This window comes from Carassius gibelio, chromosome B22, assembly GCF_023724105.1.
Source record: "Carassius gibelio isolate Cgi1373 ecotype wild population from Czech Republic chromosome B22, carGib1.2-hapl.c, whole genome shotgun sequence".
Classification (NCBI taxonomy): Eukaryota; Metazoa; Chordata; class Actinopteri; order Cypriniformes; family Cyprinidae; genus Carassius; species Carassius gibelio.
Genome location: NC_068417.1, coordinates 27,379,513 through 27,404,331, shown reverse-complemented (window position 1 = coordinate 27,404,331; position 24,819 = coordinate 27,379,513). Strand labels below are relative to the sequence as shown.

The 24,819-nt window shown below is 37.2% G+C and overlaps 2 protein-coding genes across 2 annotated transcripts; one reads left to right on the top strand and one right to left on the bottom strand.

The window, feature by feature from the left end:
• Nucleotides 1-175: 175 nt before the first annotated feature.
• Nucleotides 176-6,780, bottom strand: crlf1b (cytokine receptor-like factor 1b). Its single transcript, XM_052590842.1, has 8 exons — nucleotides 6,466-6,780; nucleotides 4,998-5,276; nucleotides 4,776-4,905; nucleotides 4,517-4,683; nucleotides 3,655-3,812; nucleotides 2,240-2,408; nucleotides 1,288-1,469; nucleotides 176-711 (listed from the first exon to the last, which is right to left on the bottom strand). Exons 1-8 carry the CDS (start codon nucleotides 6,593-6,595, stop codon nucleotides 688-690), a joined length of 1,239 nt encoding a protein of 412 aa, XP_052446802.1. The 5' UTR covers nucleotides 6,596-6,780; the 3' UTR covers nucleotides 176-687.
• A 750-nt stretch (nucleotides 6,781-7,530) lies between these two features.
• Nucleotides 7,531-23,580, top strand: tmem59l (transmembrane protein 59-like). The gene is made up of 8 exons (XM_052590845.1): nucleotides 7,531-7,814; nucleotides 9,396-9,501; nucleotides 12,207-12,301; nucleotides 12,391-12,543; nucleotides 19,803-19,911; nucleotides 20,122-20,236; nucleotides 21,533-21,650; nucleotides 21,874-23,580. Exons 1-8 carry the CDS (start codon nucleotides 7,650-7,652, stop codon nucleotides 22,030-22,032), a joined length of 1,020 nt encoding a protein of 339 aa, XP_052446805.1. The 5' UTR covers nucleotides 7,531-7,649; the 3' UTR covers nucleotides 22,033-23,580.
• Nucleotides 23,581-24,819: the final 1,239 nt, after the last annotated feature.

Below are 24,819 nucleotides of genomic sequence, written 5' to 3'. Positions count from 1 at the left end.
CTGCTGATTCATTCAAAAGAACTGGTTCCAAAGAACGATTCATTCAGAACATCTCAAATTCTCTCATGAACTAGCTTTTGGAAGGATATCATGGTTTTCAGTGAATAACAAATCAAATTTCAATGTGTTTGTCACCTAAAAACTATTATAAGACTTCAGAAGAATTAACCACAAGTCAGATTTACGATGCTTTTATTGTGCTTTTGCTCATTGTAGAGCTCGGCAGCCCCAGTTCTCATTCACTTTATAAGTGAACTATCCCTTTAAGACACAAATATTTAAACAGTCTTAAAGTGTTGCTTCCGAATTCTCTAGAAATGTTTTGTGTTGTCTGTGATGAGTTGCAAAGGTCTTTTATTTTTGGACGAAAGGTCAATAAGAATGAGAAAAATCCCCCATTATCTCCTTTTTCTTTACTTTTTATACTCTCTCATAATTTGGAGTCTTTCTTTGTTTTTTATGCCCTCATAAATAACATGTCTGAGACAAAAGCGCTTCCTTTGACGTATTTGATGGGGACTACAGCAGGAGGCATACAGTAGATCATGTCGCCAAACGACAGTCTTCTTGCAGATCCCTTCAGAGTCTTGGCTCATCCAAATGAAAGTCTCAAGCACTGGAGAGTGATAAAACCCTTGTTGTCGCAGGCCCCCGCAAACTCTCCCAAGCCTTCTTTAGAGAGTTTCACTATGATTTACCACTTTGTAGTACCTGAAAGGCAAGAGAATGGCATTTACAAGTGAATGTGACGAGTTGATATATGGGGACAGAGAAGCGTAATTGGTACCAGCCATTCTTGTGGCAGTTACAACGTGTTCTTCAAAGGGACAGTGTGACTGATGAAGCGACCTAAGTTTCCCAACAGTCGTCAGTGCCAAAGCAACAGTAACCACTGAATCGGTTCAGAGAGCGTGCAACGGATGTCGGTTAGCGTTCGAGAACGCCACACAAGACTTCTCGGGCTCGGTTCGCAGCTGAAGCTTTGCCGCGCAGTCTAACCTAAAAGGAATTTATTAGCATTCCAGCTGATTACTTTGAGTGGCTGTTTCCTCTCTGTTGTGGTAACGTCTGAAGATTATATGATGTTTCGCTATTAGTAAACGCAAGCAAATGTGAGCCTATTGATCAAAAGAATAAACAGATCTTTTGGTTCTATTTTTTTGTGGGGCACATAAAACTTCAAAATACGTGTTTTTTGTTTGTTTGTTTTTTCGCAGAGGGCCTGTATCGTGTGTGCCAACGGGTCTTGATATGTCGCATAAGGAGGTGCGTTTTGTCCTTACTGACCTGGTCGTGTGTTTTCTGGGCTTTCTGCAGCCAGACGCGCCATTGGTCGTAGAGTTTGATGCTGACGTCCGTACAGCCGTAAGAGTGTTTGCGCATCCAGCCGAAAAACTGCTTGAGCTCCTTTCTTAGCGTTGAGTTGTGCTCGCTGGGCTTTGAATCACACGAACCAATATGTGACCTGTCTGTTTGGGAAATGACAATACATTAATGTGATATTAAATGAGTTTTTGGTGAGAAATTATACTAATTGTACCTGTAAATATTGGTGGCAAATTCAAACAAAAAATACTCCGGATTCTTCAATTTGGAGTCTATCACCCAGCTCTATGCAGTACCCATAATTAGATTTTATTAAATGAGTCTACATATTTTAAATGTGAATCATCTGATAAATGCATTTGTAAGACATTTGTTAAATTCGACCCCAGTTGAGGACAGTTGCTTAAATGCTGTCGATTGTGCAGTGTTGCCCTGAGCGATGTGCACCTACCCATGAATAATAGGCTATTTACCAGCTCCCTGCTAATGAGCTACGAAGCATTAAACACAGAATGCAGGAGGGGGAGCTCAGACTTGCCATAACTCATAATGCTTGGCATAAAACAGAGCTTAATAAGATCCTCTCTTTAATGCAAGACATGGAACATCATTTCTTATGAACCAAATCTGTTTCCACTAAGTTTCAGGTTGACCGGCCCTTTAATCTGAACATTCTCTAAAGACTTTTTTAATTTATTCATCAAAAAAAAGGCCAAAGAATTCATCAATTGTCCCCTAAAGCGCTCTGACATTTTGCTAAAGTCTTTTGAATCCACTTGTGAGAGATCTCTATCAAGTAGCTTGATGTTTTTTTCAATGTTTACATATGGTTTGAATCTAATTAGCCTTTGTGATGCAGAAGTCTAATGTGAAGTTAAGGGACACTGCATTATTACGTTTTGATTAAACTTACCAATGCCAGGTGTCGACGCGGCAGTCGAGTGGCTCCAGTCGCTCCAAATACCTGCTTTCTTTGAGCCGTAGATGCCTATTGGGTTGCAGCGTACCTGGACGAAATACACTGTGCCGGCCTTGAGACCCGCTAACCGACAAGAAGTCTGGTTCCCAGCATCATCTATGACCTCATGAGAAATAGAAAATAAAAATTACAAATAATCTAAGCATGTGGAAAGCTGTTCACCCAAACATGTAAACTCTGTCTTTTCCTACCTTCATGTCATTCCAAACCTTGTTAAAGTTATGCAGGTTTAAAAGAACATTGTAATATTGGTCCATAGGACTAGTGCACTATATTCCAGTAATTCTGAAACCATACGACAGGTTTCTGAAAAGAAAGAGTGTAATTATAGCTGATAATTGTCCCTTCCAGTGAGATGTTAAGTGTTGGATCCTTGCATCAGTGAGTTGAATGTGGGAACTGGATTAGTCAGTTAATAAATGAATCATTCAATTAAAAAAATGATCAAATAAGTTAAAAAGACTTCGAATATATAGCACACAAGTCATGTGGAATACCTTTATGAGGCAGGATATCATTTTGGGGTTAGGTTAAGAAAGGAGTAGCCAGGAGATTTCTTGAAAATTCTAATTTTGTGTTCCACAGAACAAGGAAATTTGCATTGAATCACATGAGGCTGATTAAAGATTAACATAATGTTCATTTTGGGGTCTTAGAATTTAGCTCCAATATACCTGCTTGGAAGTTTTTAGTGATCTTGAAGATCTTTATTAACTGGTTCAGGTGTGTTTAATTAGGACTGGAGCTAAACTGCTGGTTGGTGGTCCTCAAGGATCAGGATTGGACATCCCCTCTCTTTTGTACTAAAACAGGGGTGGTATATCCTGCTCCATACTCTTGAAAATAAAGGTTATTTATTGGTATATATGGTTCCATAAAGAACCTTGAACGTCTAGTGATGTTCACATAAAACCCATTGGTTTCCAAAAGAACCTTTCAGTGAACAGTTAATTATTTTCTTAGTGTGAAAAACATTAAAAAAATCTAACAAACATTTTTACATAAAAAAAAAAACTTTGTGGAATGTAAAGATTCCATGGACATTAAAGGTTCTTCCTGGAACCATTGATGCTAATAAAGAAACATTATTTTTAAGAGTGAACTAAAACATGGTTCTTTTAAGAACTCTTCACTGAAAGGCTCTTTGGAAACCCAAAATGGTTCTTGTGTCATTGCTGTGAAGACCTTTTTTTGGAACTGCTCTAAAACCAATTAAACACCTGAACCAGCTAAGGTCTTCAAGATTTTCAGACAGGTGAGTTGGGGCAGACTGGAGCCAAACTCTACAGGACATTGGCCCTCAAGGAGCAGGATTTGCACTCGTCTGGACTTAACCATTTTAGCCATACCTTCCATTCGTCGCTCTCCTCCACACGGTATCGTATCTGATACTTGGCCTGAAATAGGTAGTCTTTCAGGGCAGGAGGACTACCCCAACGTACACTTAACTGATCTTCCAGATCTCCAACGCGGCTCACAAGGACATCAGGAGGCGGATCTGTAGTTACTGAAAGGAATATTTCACAACATCAAACGCGTACGAAAGTAATTTTCGGAACTCTTGATTAAACCCAATAAAAGTAGGTAACTGTTAAACTATTCTTCCTTTCCTTCCTGCTTGTAATTGAATCTCCCAATAAACCTTCTTCGACGCTCATTAGCTAGATGATATTTTGCCGTAACTACGGCAATCTCCCGTTTCCATTGTTGTTTGAAATGGTCGTGCTCCACTGCTACGTTTTTTAATCAAGCTTGCCTTTAGGGCAAAGCCAATCATGGAGAATTCCAGAGCTTATTGTTTCAGAAGATGAGGAAATGAGGCCTTAAAGATGTAGTAATGTAATATCTTTGCTTTTCTCAGCAAAAAGTGCTGATTGATGGATGTAGTTTAATTGTGATTAATTCGATTAATGCTTTGGTATGTCAAATAAGTCATTTGATTTAGAATTTTAACCAATTGCCAACAGACTTTCAGCTGCCCATTGACCTTTAAAGTACTATTTTCACGAGTTGCCTTTTGGAAACGTTTCAGCTGTTGGAAAGTGTTTTTTATAGTCTGTAAAAATCTTTTCTCGCAGACGAGTGTGTGCACACCATATGCGAGACTTTCAGATGGTTTTGTGCAAGTTAGTAAGCATGAAGTTATCCAAAGTCACCTTGATCTCAACCTCAATTTTTTCCACCAAACTTATATATTTTAGACTTACTTACCTACATCTAAAATGTCTAAGGTGATGACATCAGAAGTGGCAGAGCCGAGCTGATTGGATGCCTCCACCCAAACTTCATATGGAGTGAAAATGGCAAGGTCACGAGGAACGTAGCATATATACAGCTGTCCTGTGTATTCCTCACAGTCTTTCTCTTTACCGTACCATCTAGATTGTTATACAAATGAAAGAGTTGCATATTTAAAGGGATTCTTGCAAAACAGGTGTGGGTATAAAGTTTTTGGGTGTCAAAATCTCACTTTAGTTTGTACTTGAGGATGTATTTGGTGTTGATGAATGTCTCTCCTTGACTTCCCGGACTCCATCTGCAGCTGAGATCCTTGGTGTTTCGTGACCAACATGTCAGGTTGACGGGTTTCTCAGGGGGCGCTATATGTCAAATTAAAATAAAAAGAAGAGGACAGCATGAATATTCAAAAACACATGGCAAAAAAACAAGCTGGAAGTGTTCACAAACTCACAGCCAACATAAAGACATGATCCAGCCAATACTTCTCCGTTGCTTCGGTGGCAAACCAGGTTGTCTCCTGACCGCTGCATGGAGCCATTGAGTTGATGGAGTGTGATGCTGGATTCGGTCGGACTAAGGACCTTATAAGTGTTTCTAGCCAAGCGTTTTCCATTCAGCGTCCAGTACAAAGATCTAGCGGTTATTTCCAGCTCAGCGCTAATGGTGCACACCGCAGTCAAACTCGAGCCGATATGAAGCACTGGATCCTGGGGGGATATGACAGCCAAGTCTGGGGGTCAGAAGAAGAGGAGATTTCATGATTCCAGCAATTTTACAACTGGATTTATGACCGCAGTTGGAAAGGTCGCACAAGGTCATTTTTCAGCAACTTAAGCGGTTTTCCATCTTGTAAATATTCGTCTTGTGCGTCCACAGAGCTCATATTTTTTCATGTTTAAGACAAATGTTCAGAGGGAACGATGGCTGGATTGGAAGACCTAGGCTACTACTGGCCTTCAGGGAACCCGGGTATTGATACAGATCATTTCTGCTCCTGGTGGGAGGCAGACAAACTCTTTAACATGTGCCACTGGATACTAAGAAACACTGAAAAGTTGAGAAAACAAGACTGAATAATTAATGTATAAACTACACTTCTAAAAATAATGGTGCAATAAAAGGTTCTTCACATCGATGCCATAGAAGAACCATTTTTGTTTCTACAAAGAACCTTTCACTCAAAGGTTCTTTAAAGAAAGACCCATCTATATCTGGCCTTTTTATAATCTTAAGCACCTTCTTTCACAACAAAGAACCTTTTGTCAAACAGAAGGGTTCTTTAGATGTTAAAGGTTCTTTAAGGAACCATTTAGACAAAAGGTTCTTCTATGGCATCATGAAGCACCTTTATTTTTAAGAGTGTATCATACTGTACTTGTTAGGAAAGACTTACCATATTGGAAGCATTTCATCCTTTAGCATTGTTTGGAAAAACTGACCAATGAAATCAATGAAAACTGACCAGTGAATGAACAATTCTATTCACAATCATTCTCAATCATAACTCGACTTATTTTACTTTAGGCTATTCTGTTTATTAATACACAGTTGGTATCATATTGTAGATCTATTTACATTTTAATATAGCATGTCTTTACACACTTTTGCATTAATTTCCATTAGTTTCTTCTAAATGCAAGTTATTATTATTGCTGTAAACGATTATAAGGTCGCCTTTAAACAGTATGAGTTTTGAGAACATTTCTGTCATTATATCACAGTTAAAATGGATAAATCTTTCTTTAACTATTGAATTTTACCGTAAACTAAGACGAATATGACATATGAACATGAGTAGAGATGAAAATGAAAACATAAACACCTCCGACAAGACCTTTAATTGAAGATAAGTTTGTAGACATATTCTTAAACAACTTTACTTCAAAGTAAACTTCAAATACAATTAAAACTCTACTTACGTGTTGTGAGCGCATATGGAAGAACCGCAACAAAAAACAACATGACGACTAAAATTGCCATTCGTCTGTCTCGCGCGCTCTCAACTCGATTCTTGTCATGTTGATGGGAGCGCGCGCACGCATGATCCATTCTCCTTCACAGGAATTGCTAAAAATTAAAAGCCTCAATCACCAGAAAGCCTCGTAAAAATCATTACTGGTTCTGGGAAGCACCATTATGCGGTGAGGACGCTAAGATTCACCTTCACTCTCAATTTTGGAGAAGAATCAACATAGCGCACGCCTCAAAAGCTGAAAAAGTTTATTCTTCTGAAGCTCCTCCTATGTCTTACCACACAGCCACAAGTCATTATTAGGAGCGCATCTGCAGCCAGTGTATTCTTTTCTTTTTTCTTTTTCCTTTTCCCTTTTTTTTTTTAAAAAGAAAGAAAATAATTATTTATTTATTTATTATAATTTTATATTTATTGATTTATTATAAATAATTATTTAAGAAAATAATGAAACAACCCATTACAAAAATAAAAAATAAATAAAAAGTTTGTTCTACAGCCAATACACACGATTAATTTTGTCTACATTGTATAGTTTATAATGGTCTGTTTTGTGCCATTCAGCTCCACACCCAGTGCTACTTTACAACGAACTGGCAATTATGAGGAAAATAAGAACTTTTGAATTTAAATCTACAATTTTAGAAAGGTAGTAGTAGTGGAAAATACTATTTTAAGAAATTAAATTCTTACATAATTGTTATATTGTTATTGTATTATTATTATTATTTCAGATAGTATAGCCTATATAAAGTATAGCATACACTATTTTAAGGAGTTAATTATTTTTATTATCATTTAATTTTTGTTTTTAATTTGTGTTTAATTTCCGGCCGCATGAGATCATTACAGTCCCTTATTAGAACTTTATTTCATGTGGTAGAAATGAAACATCTGTGCTGTTTTTATTTACATTAAAATACTAGTAATGTTTTTCCCTATTGTTTCTATCCGTTTTATCCGATTTGCTGCAGTGCAATGCACTGGCTGGAGACGCGCAGCGCGTGCGTGATGATGTGAGGAGTGACGACACGGCGCATCAAAGGCACGAGGCTGATAGAGCCGATCCGAAGCAGCTACGGCAGGGACCGCTCGAGACGCACCAGTGCACCGAATCCTGCGGAAAAAAAGATGTTCCAGTTCGGCGGCAGGGTGCGCGGCGTTCCCGCGCTCGTTTCTCTGATTCTGGTGGCGTTGGCGGCCGCATCAACTGATCTGTTTGACAACCAACTGGGCGATATCAATTACTGCAAAAAGCAATGCCAGATGTCCATCAAAAACAAAAGCCCCGCCAAAGTAAGTGTCACGTACCAGATGCTTTTGCAGTATATATGGTAACGGCCTGTGGAAAAAATGCGTTTTAATAGGATTTTGCGTTTACTACTGGTTCAGCAGAGTCGCAGCCATTTGCAGCAGACGTGAATAAATAAAGTATTTCCGCAATTGATAATCTCTATAGGGAACGTGCAGGGTTCGTTTTGACAAAACTGTTCTGCGCAAAGACACTGCGCAAAGATGGGAGCATTATTTGGCAGCATATCGAACCAATTCTTAATCGATTCATGGATCTCTGCGTCCCAGTTCCTGGCAACGCATGGAAACGTTAACGTCACTTTGTATCCACCAAGAACAGGCCGAAAACGATGCTTTATGACGCATGAATTTAACGGTCAATGTAGACCTGTCTGGCTGTATCTGTCATTCGGATGTTTTTTAAACGCAACGAACGTTCTACGTTCCAAATGCGCAAAACTGAGCGCGCAATAGAAGCACGCGAGCGCGTCTCTATTGTTTGATGTTGGCCCATAAACGCTTGTAAAGACGTGGATTGATAATAGCTCCATATCCGAGGGCGACGTCGTTTAATTACGCTCGTTAAGCTTGTGTATAATCATGTGAAGGAATTGTTTTGTTATATATATATATATATATATATATATATATATATATATATATATATATATATATATAAAATGAGATCCTTATTTTACTTACTGCCTGCATCACTTCGCACTAGAGGTGGTGCATCCTTTGGGATGAGAATTAATTTGAACGATTTTTATTCTTAAAAATTCTAGCTTTAACTGCCCTTAAAAACTATTTTACAATAATTTGATATTAACATAACGGATATAACAATTACGCTACGTTTTAAGGATCGCAAAAGGTGTATTTTAATAACTTCTCACATACTTTATAGAGACTCTAAAATGTAACTTTAATTCGTTCATTTTTATAGAATACTACCAAATCTCATTATGAAACGAATCGTAATTTATTTCAATTGGAACATAATAAAGTTCTTGCAATTCAATAACCGCTCTTAACTAATTCATAAGTGACTGTGATAAACTAAAGATACATGGCTTTTGTGAATCATAATTCATTAGAAAATCCGACTACATGAGTTGTATATTTTTAATTTATTATAAAGAAAATGGATCATATGAGTCATTGGTCCTGGATTTGAAGAAAAAAAAAAATCAATTTTATTTAGTTTCCTGTCAATTCTGAAAGTGATGTTGAAGGTTCTTGCAGGGTCAGGTGACTTCTGGTACTCTAAAGGTCATGAATTGACCTCCCAAGGGTTTGAATCGCCACACTTTGCCCTTCCGTCTTTAAACATCATCCAGTGCTCTGCTGTCTCTACCCACAATCAATCCTCGATTCTGATGTGCCCTTAGAAAAACCGCATGCATGTCACATCTTGCATAATCATTTTCAGGAACTCATATTGGATACTGCATTAAACATCCTTTGAGAAAACCTCCATGTGACCACAGCCTCCCTGTGGATAAAAGAAATCTGAACACCAATCAAAAGTTATTCTTGGAGTTAAAATACATTCTGAATGTAGCCTTTACCTTATTCTTACAGGACTCCATCATGAATGCCTGTCACCGGGGCTGCCGGCTCTACTCCATCTGCCAGTTTGTGAATGGAAATACAGGCATCAATACCAGCAAGGAAGAGTGTCAGGGAGGTATGAACAATTTTGACCAGTTTTGGGAAGTAGCTAACTAAGAGTGCCCAAACTACTAACTTAACTACATCAAACATGCTCACCTAAACAGTAAAGGTTTGTAAAGACAGATTAATTCTAGTCCTAAATGATCCTCTTACACATATGTAGTGTTCAAATCATTCTCTTTTTTTAAATTAATTTAGCATTTTTTGCCTTTAATGTGATAGGACAAATCAGATATGACAGGAAGGGAAGTGGGGGGGGGATGCCCAATTGCCCAATGACACTGTATGTCGACGTGCTGCCCACAAGGCTATTGGTGCAAACACGTCTTAATCATTGAACATGAACAGATGTTAAAAATACTCCCTGTACAATGTTTTGGACTCAGTTATGTAAATTGTATCTAACTACTTGAAATTATGATTAGCTTGTAGCTTCCCAAGCTACAGTTTTAGTTTCTTTCACCTTCAAGTAAAAATGTCTCATTTTTCACACACAAAAAATTGATGGTACTGTACTCTTACTGTTGAAGTAACAGTAAATGTGACCGCATCTTGAAGGGATAGTTCACCAAAAAAATAAAATTATCCCATTAATTATTCTTCCTCAAGCCATCCTGGGAGTATATAACTTTTATCTTTCAGATGAATACAATCGGAGTTATATTAAAAATGTCCTGAAATTTCCAAGCTTTATAATGGCAGTGAATGGCTGTTGAGATTTCAAAGTCTAATAAAGTGCATCCATCCATCAAAAAAAGCTTCGGGGAGTTAACAAAGGCTTTCTGAATCAAATTGATGTGTTTGTGTCAGAAAAATATCCATATTTAAACTATTTTAAACCGTAATCTTTAGCTTCCACTTACTGTCGTGCACACATTCATGGGAGAGTGGCATTCCAGCGGATGATGTAGGACATAGGTGTAGCGTAAGCTCTGGTAAGAATATGCTAGTAATACGCTAGAGATTACAGTTTATGAACTTTTAAATATCGATATTTTTCTTACACAAATGCATTGATGGAGCCATGTGAAGTACATTTTATGATGGATGGATGCAGTTTTTTGGGCTTCAAAATCTCGTCCACCATTCAATGCCATTATAAAGCCTGAAAGAACCAGTATATTTTTTAATATAACTCTGATTGTGTTCTTCTGAGTGAAGAAAGTCATGTACACCTAGGATGGCTTGAGTCCAGTTTTTTTTTTGCCCCAAAATCTCTTGAGCTAATATCATAACTCGGATTTCAGTGCTTGTAGACACAAACTTACCAAGAGGACTTGAACACAGTTTAACATTTGCAAAAGTTTCCTGTCTATCATCAACAGTGTAATCATGTAGGAAACGCAGCTCACAAAAAAGTCACTTTCAAAGCAAGCTGCTCAATAAATCAGTGTGACCAACTTGAAACTGTGTGGAAATCATTCACCCTCACACACAATTCTACATTGCTATTGAAATGCCTGGATTTCTTCAGCAAAAATTTGGCAAACAGTAAATGTGACCACCTTATCTTTCATTCTATTGCGGAATTCCCAATCATAGGCCCCATTTACACTGCATGGTTCAAGTGACCCAATTCCGATTTTTTTCCCCTCATGTGGCACAGATCGGATATGACCGGTGAACGTGTAAGCAGGAAAAAAACCGCATGGATTCCGATATTCTCAGATCGGATTCAGGCCTCATTCATATGCGGTAATAAATCGGATATGAATCGGATGCGTGCATTTGCGTGTGCTATGTAAGCAGACAAATCGGATATTCCCCAGTAAATGTGAGCCGTACGTCATTAAAAAAGTGACATCAACTCAGGTGGACCGCACCAACTGAGATCACGTGACTTATTATAGGCGCGAAATTCGCCCAGGCTGCAACAAGGGCTCTCCTCTTTTTTTCTTCGCCGTACGAGACCAATGTTTTGCTGATTTTTTTTTGTTGACTTTTCTAAATATTGTGGAAAGCGAAACACTGTATAATTTCATTTGCATCTGCATCCATTGTATTTCGTGCTGTTTTACTTCCTTTTCCAGGTCAGAACGTCTACGTTTGGTAGTTTCAGCAGTGTATAGTGTAAATGCAAAAATCGGATACGGGACACTTTTAAAAGATGATGTAAGCGGGTCGTCAAAAAAATCGGATATAGTCAGAAAATCGGATTTGGCCATCAAGACCTGCAGTGTAAATGCAGTCAATATTTTGCTAAAAATCTGCAGAATAAGGAAAGTTTTGACCATACCTAAAGTCCTTTTTTTCTGTCTGAAATCTCTTAAACGCATGCAGTAATTATGATTCCAGCGCTAAGTAAGTACAAACGTCCCAGGGGGACTCAAACAGCGCTTAAGAACCACTAAAATATATTGAATTGGTGCGCACAAATTCAAAAACTGTATCTTTTTGCCTGTCAAAATGCATTTGACGACACTTATATTTTGGAATGAAGTACACATGGCCAAAGGACATATACTGTAGAGCGTGCAGACAAGCTGATAGCGCTCATTTTTATCTAGAGATGGTATTGTGTGCTAGTGGCAAACAGAGCTGTCTGTGGAAAACTGCTAGGCATGAGGGAAGCTGTTTTATTGAAAATCAATCCTGCGCTTTCTGGTGCGGGAGGATGCTGCAGCTCAGATGTTTGTTGATATTGATGACTGCTTGACCGTGGGGAGGGCTGAATGGAGATGGAGCCGCTTGACAGGTATCGTTTATGTGTGTGTTCAGCATGCCAGGAGGCCTACAGTAAACTGCTGGAGCAGGAGGCGTGCAGCACGGGGTGTGCCAGCCAACCCGCTGAGCCGGAGATCAAACGGAGGAAGGTACGACTCTCGGTTGTTCTTTCGGGCTTGCAGTGATGTTTTGACATCTCTATCAAACTCCATTAACTTTCTCTTGGCTTGATCTGCAGCTCAAGGCCCTGACCAACCGGCCCAAGCCCATCTCTGTTATGGATGCCGTGTCTAGCTGGTGCAATGACATCGTCAGCTCCGCCCAGAGCTTCATTTCTTCCACCTGGACTTTCTACCTGCAGGCTGATGATGGGAAGGTTGTTGTGTTTCAGGTTTGTCCATCATTATGAGTAAATCTCAACTGTGGTTCTCGACTAGTTTTGCTTTAAACAGTGACACAACTGTTTTGTTCAGTTTTGTTAAATAAAAAAATCCTGAAAACATTTATAATTCTACCATGAAATGCAAAAAATGTTATTTTAGTATTATTTATATGCCAAAATATTTATTAATATTTAGAATTAACTTTACCCCAGTTTTCTTTGGATTAGTAATTTTATGTAATCGTTTTCAGTTTTTTATTTAGGTTTTATATTTAAATTTTTGTTTTGGTACTTCAAATTATTTTGTCAGTTAAACACCAAGACAGCATTTCTCATTTTCATTAAATGTTTTCTGTGTCTCATATATATATATATATATATATATGACACATATATATATGACACATATATATATATATGATATATATATATATATATATATGACACATATATATATATATATATGACACATATATATATATATGAGACACAGAAAACATTTAATGAAAATGAGAAATGCTCATATATATATATATATATATATATTTATTCATTCATTCATTCATTCAGTTAACAAAAATGTTTAATAGTATTAGTTTTAATTAACAGTAAAAATACTGAATTTATGTCTCAAAGAGTAATTTTTTTTTTAATTAGTTATTGCTTGAAACAATCTTTATACTTTGAGTTATGAGAAATGATGAGAAAAAACATCCCATTTGTAAGAAGTATAATTGCAACTAAATTTATGATGTTTTAATTTTTAATGACATTTTTCTTTTTTTACCCTCCTATCCGACAATATCATTAACATGATTTATAAAAAATATTATTATTAATATTAATTAATATTAATATTAAATATATTTTAATAATAAAAGTTTAATAAAATGTATAATATTTAATGATTTTGATTTTTTTTTTAATAATATTAAAATTAATGTATTTTTACACATTAAATATTAAATATTTCATTATTAACCAGACATAGACCAAATTCTTTAATCAAATGCTTTCTATGCTCTTGGCATCATAAATTAAGAATAAACAAGCAACAGCATTTTCTCCTCCATTTCAAATGTTTTTAATTTTATTAAATGCATTCAGCATTGTTTTTCCCTATGAGACCTGTGACCCATTTTTGAGTATCACTGGTGTAGAAGATTCCACCAGTGACTCTCATGTGCTCTTGGTTTTCAAGATCTGGTATGTTTTATGAAGGTTGCGGTCACATCACTGCACTATTGGGATCATATGAGCACATGGGGCTGGTTCTTCAAAGATGTTAAATCAGAAACCTTATTCTCCCTGGAGGTCATCCAACCGTATCCATAGCCTGACATGTTTTTGTGAGATTCCTGCTGTTTCTAAACCAACTACAATCATTAGACGACCGCAAAAGCATCTTGTGAATAAAGATAGTTATGTAGAAAAATTCACTTCACAAAGTGTGACTTAAATAAACCAGAGCAAACAGAAATTTAGAAATTCATCATTACAAACCCATCCATGATTTCTCAGTTTAGTCGCAGCCCTGATAAATGTGTGTTTAACAGTCGAGACAGGAAAAGAGGCGAGAGAGAACCTCCACAGCCGTCCTGCGGCAGGCCTAGCCTGTATTTAGCGGTCAGCTGGAAGACAGCCAGCTCTAGTGAAGGACTGACACGGGCCAGAGATTGCACAAACTGTGAAAACCAGAGATTTAGCGGTAGCATCGTGCTACCTATGCGCTAAATCGAGCATATTGAATCAGAACTTTGTCCAAATACCGAGACTCAATTTCTGGGGGAAGTGGAGCACTAATGATGGGCTTTTTGCCTCAGGCATCTAAACAGAGAAAGGAAAACAGATTGTTTTTCAACAGACCTGCTGTGGTGTGCATTTGGCCCAGATGATGCAGTTTTCAGTTACGTGAACCTCTGCACAACTGGAATAAAAATAGCACAGCATACAAAAACAGAATATGGAACTTTAGACTTGACGGGGTGTGAGCCGGATTTTGAAAGTTTCCTCCATAAATGTGATTTATGTTATAATCCGTTTGATTTTTTTGTGAGGAGCTAATGAAACGTATCTTGGGCGGAAAGTCTGGAGGGAATTCTTGCACTTCAGAAAGACCTTCCCCAAGTGCTTCCCACAGCACTGCACAAATTTCCCTGAAGTTGCATGTTGAAAAAAATCGGATAACTAGCAAGTAGTATTGGTAGAAACCAAATGTAAAATTCTTTCTGAACTCGCTTGTTCGGCTCTTTGATTGATGCTTGATGTTCTCCAGTGGAAGTTCTCCTGACGCTCCATGATTATAAATTTCATTTGAACATTTGTGGAAATATTTAGACATCTAAATAAAACCATAAAATTGGTATTTTTTAGACATTTCTATAACAAATAATTCAGGCAATATGTTTGTGAATAGGAGTAGCGCTATGCAATTTTTTTAGGCTCAAATGTTAAATCTGGTTGTTTGCTTTTGCGAGTGGAATATTTTGGTTATGTAATTAAGTTTAGCTTAATTGACACTTTTTATGGCAAAATGTTGATTAACAAAAATTTATTTTGACTTATGCCTTGTTTTCTTTGAGAAGAAAAACCAGGGATGCACAGAGGAGAATCTGGCCAATTTTTTTTATAATTTAAAAGCATCTTTGAATTTTATAAGCAATTACACAAATGTTTCGGCGTATTATTTCAGCTGCTGTTTAAATCATTGTACAGTAGTTGAAGTTTGTTTAAAAACTGGATATAACTTTACACAAAAGGTTAGTAAGCATTTTTCCACTCTAAAATCATGTTAACAGGCATATTGTTTACGTCTTGTGGTTGTACAAGTGAAACCCATTGGCTTCCATAAATACCTCTGTAACCCAGATATTTTTTTTTTTTTTTTATTAAAATAAAAAAAGCCATATAAAAATCCCCCAATACCCAAGATATACGCTATGATCTGCAGCCTAGTTTCACATCAGTACCAGGCGGACATTTGACATTGGTTACGCTGCAGTCTGGGCTTAATGTTTGTCCGTTCTGTCCAGGGTTTTGATGAGTCCCTCAGAGTTAATCAACAGGAATCAGACTATTTCCTCCGAGCTGAAGGGTAAACACGACTCGTTTCTGAATAGCCACTGATTGGTGCGATGGATTTTTGTTTGGAAGGAGGTCGCCCATCTTGTTTAAATTCTGGTCCAGTTCAATGTGGATGGCCTCTACATGTGAAAAGATGAGTTTGGAGAAAGCAAGCAAATTCCTAATAAGGGAAATGGGATTGTTTACTATGAAGTCAACAATCTCGGCCTCGTCTTCTTGGCAGTCTCGTAAGCTGCATTGATCACCTTTGGCGAGTTTTGCGGTAATGCGAGACAGATGCACATCAGACCGCTTTCACTAATGGCAAGATTCCATTGGTCTGTGGCCAGTCAACATTAACTTCCTCAGATGTTCATTTTTCCCCCTTTTGATTCTCATCCCTTGCTGACATCTGGATTCAATATTTTTGACAGCATCCCTTTCAATTAACGCAACTGCGAGATTCAAGCTTTTCGCAGAGCTAAATTGCCCATACTATGTTGCATTTCATGACTTCATGTTTTCTCATGTTTGTTTATCTAAAGAATTAGTTCATCCAAAAATTGGAATTCTGTATGCATCCTTGTGTTGTTAAAAACCAATATGACATTTTCTCAATGGAACACAAACCAAAAGTTTTTGACATGTGACCTTTCTTTTCCATATGCAAAAAAACAATAAAAGTGGATCTTTCGCTATATATGTTTTTTGCAAATCTTGCAATAGCTTTGTGGAACAAAGCAAAATTCAGCCAATAGGTTATTCCAATTCGCAAAACCAGTCTGGGGTGCCTCTCCGAAAAACATTGTTTGAAAGTCATTAGCAATGTAGTTCCGAAACAAAGTTCCTATAAACATTCGCAAACAATATCGTAAAGTTGTGTGGCTGAAACTATAGCTCTAGGCTTTTAGTGGTTTTGAAATGTAGTTTTTTGTTAGTACAACATGTGGACTTAATTTATGGTGCCCTTGAGCAAAATACGTAAGCTAACATGTAGTGCTGTCTAGGTAGTAATGGAGTTATTTTCTTTCATTTCATACATATACTAATTTAATTCAGTTTTTTTAGTTTGTCAAAAGAATAAAAGCACAGTTACCAGTTAGTATGTGTGAATGTGCTCTAGTACCACGATTGAATCAATCGTCTGAAATAAAGCGAAACATAGTGATTTGGTGTAAATTAAGCGCAGGGGAGAGGGCAAAAGAAAACACAGGTCACAAATTTGAAATACAGATTGAGGATTTGTAAAGAAAAATGTCTGAGGATTTGCTGTAAACCAAATTTGGTTTTCGCGAGACTTTCACCAGAACTTACGGTACACATACACCCTCTACGTAATCTGCTGCAAAACCACACTCATGAACGTGGGTATGACAGTTAGCAGAGGTTAGAAGTAAGTTATTTTAAATATGCATATTTTTCATACACAAACTCATCACTTCACTTCAGAAGGCCTTTATTAAACCCTGGAGCCGTATGGAGTATACTTTATGATGGATGGATGGACTTTTTTGGCCTTCAAAATCTCGACACCCATTCACTGCCATAATGAATCTTGAAAGAGCCAGGACATTTTTATTTTTTTACTCTGATTGTATTTTTCTGAAAGAATAAAGTCTTAAGCCCTATTCGTACGGCACTAGTTTTCTAAACTACATTTGAGTTTCGATTCTTACCACCTGACGTCTGTGATTTTCATGTACCAATTCGGACGGGACTAAAATCTCCGTGTTTAGTACAGAGGTGGGAGGGTCTGATTTGTGCATCTGGGCGTCACAGGGATCACGCGCTCTGTATGCGTGCATTGCATTCATTCAAAAGGATTGGCATTAGTATTATTACACACTAAATACTAAATGGTTAGTATAGCAAAACCATGTTAATGTGTGTTTTTTTTTTTTTTTTTGTGTAGTAGGCTAAACCTACCATGTTTAATTTTCATAAAGGTACATGTAATTAACACATTATGTAACTGAGTGGATAAATGAATGTGAGTAATCTGATGCTGATATTACAATAGCCGGTATTAACGGTTTACGTGATCTTGCTCGATTTTATTATTTTTATTATTTTTGTATTATGATTTCTTTGTCTGTAAGCAATATATCAAACATTCGCGTGGTAAGAGCATCTACGGTAATTCACGTTGGCCAAAACACACAAGGAAACGCGTTGTGAAATAAAATATCACCAGCAATCACAGACATTCGCATTCAGACAGGGATTAGTTTTCTCAGACAATCACTGAGTTTGCTGAAAAACAGTAGCTAATTTGCTCTGGGAATATCACAGAGGTTGTGTGAGAAAAACACAGACGTAGCAGATTCGGACGAGAAATCATGGGGTCATTTTCATTTTTGGCTGAACCACCCCTTTAAGCAGCGAGTTGCGCTGTTGTGCATGAAAAGCACCCTTGAATTTTTTCATTAAGCCAACCTATTTAGTCCTCAAGATCAATATAGTGTATGTCATACAAAGATCTTTTATGATACTTTTACCCTTTTTGATGCTTGAAAGCTTCACTCCCTGTAATTGCTGTAATTCACTGTAATTGCATAAAAAAGCGCATAGAAAACAGACTTCAGATTTTCTCCCCGCAGAAGAAAGTCATATGGCTTTAGAACATGATGAGGGTGAGTAAATGATGACAGCATTTTCATTTCGTCTGAACTATTCCTTTAATCTTTAGAAATTAAGATTGGAAACACCAGTCAGTTATACATATGTAAAAAGTACAATCCCAATGTACTCCTTATGCGTCCAGTTACAGACTATTAGACTGAAGAAATAACATGACACTCCAAACAGTTCCTTGCATTCTCATCTACCGCGGCTTGACATGGAAAACCATGTGTGTTTGCCTCTCTGTGGTCATTTTGGAGCCTCTCTAGAGAGGTTATCTCAGAGGTCCGCTCTGCTGAACCCGATTTAGAAGAACTCAGTGGAAGAAAGCAAAAATCTCTCTTTAATAAGATCTCAAGGGGGAACTAAAGAAACATAGTCTGAAAAAACATGTACTAATTTACACATACAGATGGAGGGCAGAACGGGACACATCTAGTTGTAGACTAATGAGACAGATTTCAAATCACATCCTTTGGATCCTGCTTGAAAGTGGCCGCTTACAAGCTCTTATTCAAGTCAAGAAGTTCCCTCGCTTTCGTCAGAGTTGGCGTCTAGTGCTCTGTTTGACCAGAGTGGCTTAGCACCGCCAGACAGCCACGTAATTGAGAGGGGAATGAGGGACTCTGTTAACATGTAGTTCCTGCATGGTTTCTCAAGCCGGAAGCAGCTGACTGTAGCTTTTAAGGATTCTTGAATGGGTTTAAACCAAAATGTTGACTTGTCCATCTTATGCCATGTCCTTACCGGGTGCAACTTGACAACAATTGAATGGGAAGTAATATGTCTTTTAGAGCACTAATGCTTTGCGAAGTGCCAAAATCGCAGCCAATTAGTCAATATTTGGTATTCACTAAACAGGTATTATATGTCAAGCAGGATTCGGCCAATGAGATTCCACTGTGGGTGTGGTTACCAGGTGCAACACAAACATAAAAGTAAACAAATATATGCAAATATATGAGAACACATTAGCAGGTTATAAAATTAGTTAAACATCTAAGATTTCTGTCACAAAATACTTATGATTGTTATAATATAAAATGTACAAAAATGAAAATATGATCCTTTAGAAATCATTCTAGTAGCTAATTCTAATTTATTTAGGAAAATAGAAACAGCGCTGTATATACCTCAGCTATTATTTAAATATAAATAAAATTTTCTTGACCCCAACTATTTCAAATCGACCAAACATCACTGTAATGACATCAAATCAGGTGTGACACTTTTATCAGTGATTACTCTTGGGATTCTGTTTCAGCTCATTCTAGGTGTACGTGATACAGACGCAAGCACGAGCTGCATTAGCAGCTAGTTTTGCTCCTATTTTTGAAACGTGCCGTCGACGTCATCGTAAATAACTGTGCTATTCATCATCTGTATGTTTGTAAGAATCAGAGCATTTTTATGTCACTCTGCAAATTGTATTTCTGCTTTGCCGCTCTGTGCATGATTGTGTTGAAATCCTCACCACAACAAAACGTACACATACCCAACCGTTTCATTCAGAAGCCTTTCTGCTGAGTAAATCCCATAATGCTGTTTCCTGCCCTTGACATTGTGTTTGTTGATTCTCCCAGAGCCAGCCAGAGATTGAGTACTCCTTGCCTGAGTTACAAGCCCCACGCTCCAATGTGGTCGACAAACCCTGGCCCAAAGTCAACTCCCACACACAGCGGCCACATACTGGTAAGAGTGACCGCTTTCACCCCAGATGCTTGCTGACAGCTTTCTTTTTTTCCCTCTGAAAGCTCATTTAAGAGGAGCCAAGGACCAGAGCTTGAGCTTTGAGTTTCATTTGCAACACATCCGGTGCCGCGCCACTGTAGTTCGTCCAAAGCTGGAGGGTCATAAAATCAATGTCCACATGTTGAAAGTGCTGCCTCTGCATCCTTCCAGGTGGGCGGTCACATGGGGAGAGGAATGCGGCGAAATCTGTGGCGAAAGCAAAGCATGTCAACCAACATGCCGAGGACCCAGCTGCTGAGCACGACTTCCTGGGCTGTATGTCAAGGTGAAAGGGACTTTTTCAGTCGGGAAATGTTTAAATGTTCAAACAGCTTAATGGTCCAATGATCGTGTACATAGAAAATTTTGTGTTGTTATGTCACAGTAAAATGTTTTTAAAACATTTTGATCTTAAAACGTAATCATTAAAAAAAATAATATATATTTATTTTTTATATTTATATTTTTTATTTAGTACTGTCCTGAGTAAGATATTGTACATATACCACATATACCACAACACAAAAAAATTGCTGCAATTATTAAAATAACCCCATTCAAAAGTTTGGGAACCCTTGATTCTTAATACGTGTAGTTACCTGGATGATCCACGACTGTCTTTCTGTTTTGAATCCCTTGTTTGTTCTGAACAGTTAAACTGAGAACTGTTCTTCAGAAAAATCCTCCATGTCCTGCAGATTCTTCAGATGTTTTGACTAGTTATTGATATCATTTTGTGTGTGTGTGTGTGTGTGTGTCTGTGTATGGATGGATGTTATTTGTTAACCTCATATGAGCTGTGTTACTGTCAATCTTGGCCAGAACGCTCTTGTAAAAGAGATTTATAATCACATTGTTAAATAAATAAATAAATTATGTATAATAAATGTAGAAATTGTGTATTAGGGCTATAGAATTTTGAATATTCTGCGAATTAAAAAAAGAATCCACATTCGAACGTTGCATTTGAATTTTAGGTCTGCGTCAGCCATCAGGCAGCCTTATCAGTGGTGCACGAAATGTCTCAAGACTTTATGGCGTTTTTTTCCCATACCACTGTATCTCATGTTTTTAAATGAAGAAAGCAGCCTACTCTCTGTGATTGGTTTTGTATTAAACTTTACATACACGCATGGTCCTGTTTTATATGTTTTTCTAATTGTTTAAGAAACTTTATTAATTATATATGGTTAAAAAACATTATTTTAAACCTTATGCAATAAAATATTTTTATATATTTTTCATAAATATTATGTGCATAATATTTTACCTGATGCACCCTCTTGTGGCCTCAGGAGGGATGCCAAAAGCTTTTCCCCCCTAACTGAAATTGTGCAGTTTAATTTAAAAATAATATTTAAGTAGAAAATTCGAATTTAGTTTTTCAGTCATTTTGATGGCCCTAATATGTATTAGTGTGTACTGAAAAGGTTATTAGTATGTTATTGAATGCCTTATTTAAAAATAATACAAAAGTAGAGAAATTATGTATTTCTATCATTTCTGTAATTTGTAGAAATTATGTAATAAGAATTAGTGTCATAATTTCTTAATATATACATCATCAATGTGATTTCCCTAGGCGCTCAGGATTGCCGCGTTGGATTTTAGCAGCTTGTCTCTTCCTGTCTATAATGGTGATGCTGTGGCTGAGCTGTGCCAGTCTGGTCACGGCACCCGAGCAGCACGTCAGGACTCAGGTACCCGTTCATTCATCATAGAAATACAAGCCAGACAGAGAGAATATTTCTTTAAATGGATGAGTTGGAGCAGAAGAGAAGCAGCCAACAATATCCAGCATATATATATATATATATATATATATATATATATGGACTTCTTCGAAATGTGGCTACTTGAAATAAGCATTTTGAATACATAATTTGGTAAATTAAATGTTGATAATCAATGTTATATCTACAGCTTAGCATCAACGGAGATAAAGAGTACATTGATGACACCCAGAAGGTCAACCCCTATCACTTGACACCAGTGATCGCAATGACAATCGGCCAATCGGAGGAGAGCAAGGAGGCGGGGCCACTTCCGGTCAAGGTTGACCTCAGCAAAACATCGCTGTAGAAGCACTGAAGAGGTCGATACTTTTGACAACTAGGGTTCAACTCATCTCCAGAGCTATTTCTCGCAATTTAAGAGGAAGTTACATTGTTTTTCTATTTACAAAAAACATGCATGATGACATTTATTATATCGGTTACGACGTATGTCCTGTCTGAATACTAGTCTTCTCACTGAATTTGAAAAACCTCATGGAATTGTAGTATAGGTGCTTGTTCACATAATGTACTAACACATTTTTGACTATAACGTATACATACACTAGAGCTCACGAAGAACTTCGCAACTAGTTTCTTATCGCTGTTGTAATACGTTCTTTTCGAAATACTAAAAAAGCACATTGTATAAACACGGGCTCAGATGGTAGATTGTGCTACAACCTCAAAAGAAGAGCAGGGTTGTTTGTCAAGCTTTGGCGTTTAGATACTACAGTGAACGTTTAGTTTTACGATGAATACTTTCGAAGCGCCCCTCCCCGTTATTAATTAGCGTCACATTTGAACTGGAAGATGAGCTTTGAAGGTGTAATCTGTCAGAGAGAGTCGCACTCCTAGATTCTCACTTTGATGTGAAACGAGCAACGGAAAAACCAGACGCAACCAATTAGCGAAAGATCTGCTTTCGTAACAACGTTTACAAAACATGAATGCGTCCTTTGAACTGATATGTAATCAAACTGACAAGGACTCTTAATTACTTTACAGATTGTGAATGCGGTAGTAAAATTAAAATTTTGTTCAGTTGTATAGTTAAATTTAAAAAACAGTCTTTATAGGCTTTAGGATGTTTTGTGTGCGAGCAGGTATTGAGGGAGATTTTCATATGCATTTTTATGCATCCATAATAAGCCTGACTAAACTACTCTCATTCATGTCAAGGAAGCATGATGTGTATTTATTTATTTATGTATTTATTCGAAGCTTAAAGCATATGCCTGTAGTCTTTCATCTCTCATTTAGCTCCTGTAGATTTCATGAGGCATAATTGTAAATTTATTCCCAACATAAACCATTATAGAGAGGAAAAATGCTTGCTGTCCAGACTGAATGTGAATTGTTGTATTATTCCAAAGCCTTTCCCCCTTATATTCTTCATCTCTGCCCGAAAAAGCGATGTGGTGGAGTTGGGGCGGGTTTTGAACACCTAGTACCAAGCTTTGGCAAATATCTTTTGTAACTAGACTGTAGAATTGACAGGCTTTCATGGCACTATTTGTCTTGTGCTGCTATTTTTCCCCATTGAAGCTAAGTCACAGTGCATGCTAGTACGCTATGAGTAGGAGACGTTGAATATATCGTCCCATCTATTTTGGAAACAAACTGCTGTACGCTTGTGATCTTTGTGTTTTTGCTTAATGTTCAGTAGGCATTGTAATTATGACCATAGATTACTAAGAAATCAAGAGTTGGGATACCTTAATAAGCCATTTAATATCTACTGGTTCATCATTAATGTATGAAATACAAGTAATATCTTTTGTTTCTCTCTTTTGAACAGTTTCCCATAAGATACTCCATCATATCAGACGAATAAAGTGTTTTCATGTTGTAATTAAGCTGGTGTGGGTCAAGTTCCTGTTCAAATAAATTGTCAATATTAAGGTAAAATGTTATGTATATGACTATACATCAGTACTTATTATTACAGGCATTTAATAATTAATTGTGTACATTGGGAGTAATGGGAATCCTGTCTCACCTTGGTCTGAAAATGGTTAAAGACCCATTGGGTTACCGTACATGATAATTACAAGAATTTTAGTCACTGTATATTTCAAGAAAAGGTGTTTGAAATTGACTTTCTTAATCCATTACAACCATATTCTGTCATTCAAGTCGTCTGCACACTTTTAAAGTCAAATTTCACTGTAATTGTATTAAATCATTAACCACAAGGGGGAGCTTTAGGGTCTATAGAGCTTCAGGTTACTGGAATTACGTTGCTTTTTTGATACAAATTATTTTTATATAACTAATTTTCTTACTATTTACTAATAATTCTTTAAATGTGATTTTTAGCCTATAGTGGAACCTACAATGCTTGATGGTGTGAGGTATATGTCATTGCAAACGTGTGCATTCCCACTATATCCGCTAGATGGCGCACTCGCATAGAGATTACAGTAGACGCCTGGGGGTTATTTTATTACATGCACACAGATGCAATTTAAATGAATCACTGGTTATATACCCTCAATTTAACCCTGGCATTACATAAGGGGTGTCAAAAGCCCATTTATGACACATTAAAACTCTGCTTCTCAGAACTCTGTGACATTTACAGCCCAAAAAGGCATTGCATCTCTTACCATTTACAGTTATTTTCCAAAAAAACAAACCACCTGTGCTGTGAAGCAGGTGCGAACCTGTGAAGGTCAGCGGCACATTTTAGGCGAGATGTCCAGCAGACTGTTCTTCAAAAACAACTTCCCTCAGATTTAACACCCTGTCACACACACGTGCCCATCGGCTGTGATGAAACATTTCCCACCTGGCCCCTATCTAATACAATCGATGAATTACAACAGGTATGAAAAGGTGCATCACATATATTAGGTACGGAATAATTTAAAGTACCACCAGGGATTTGTATCACCCTGACAGGGTTTATTTTGCGATAATGACTATGATTTCACATTATCCCGTTTACTGTATAGCTATTCTCGCAAATAAATACATTAAATTAAAATAATGTTATAACCTTACCTGTGTGTTGTCTTAAAGCTTGCACGGCGGAAAAAACACGAGAGGCGCGAAACTAGCGCTGGATTTTTAAATATCAGACCAATCG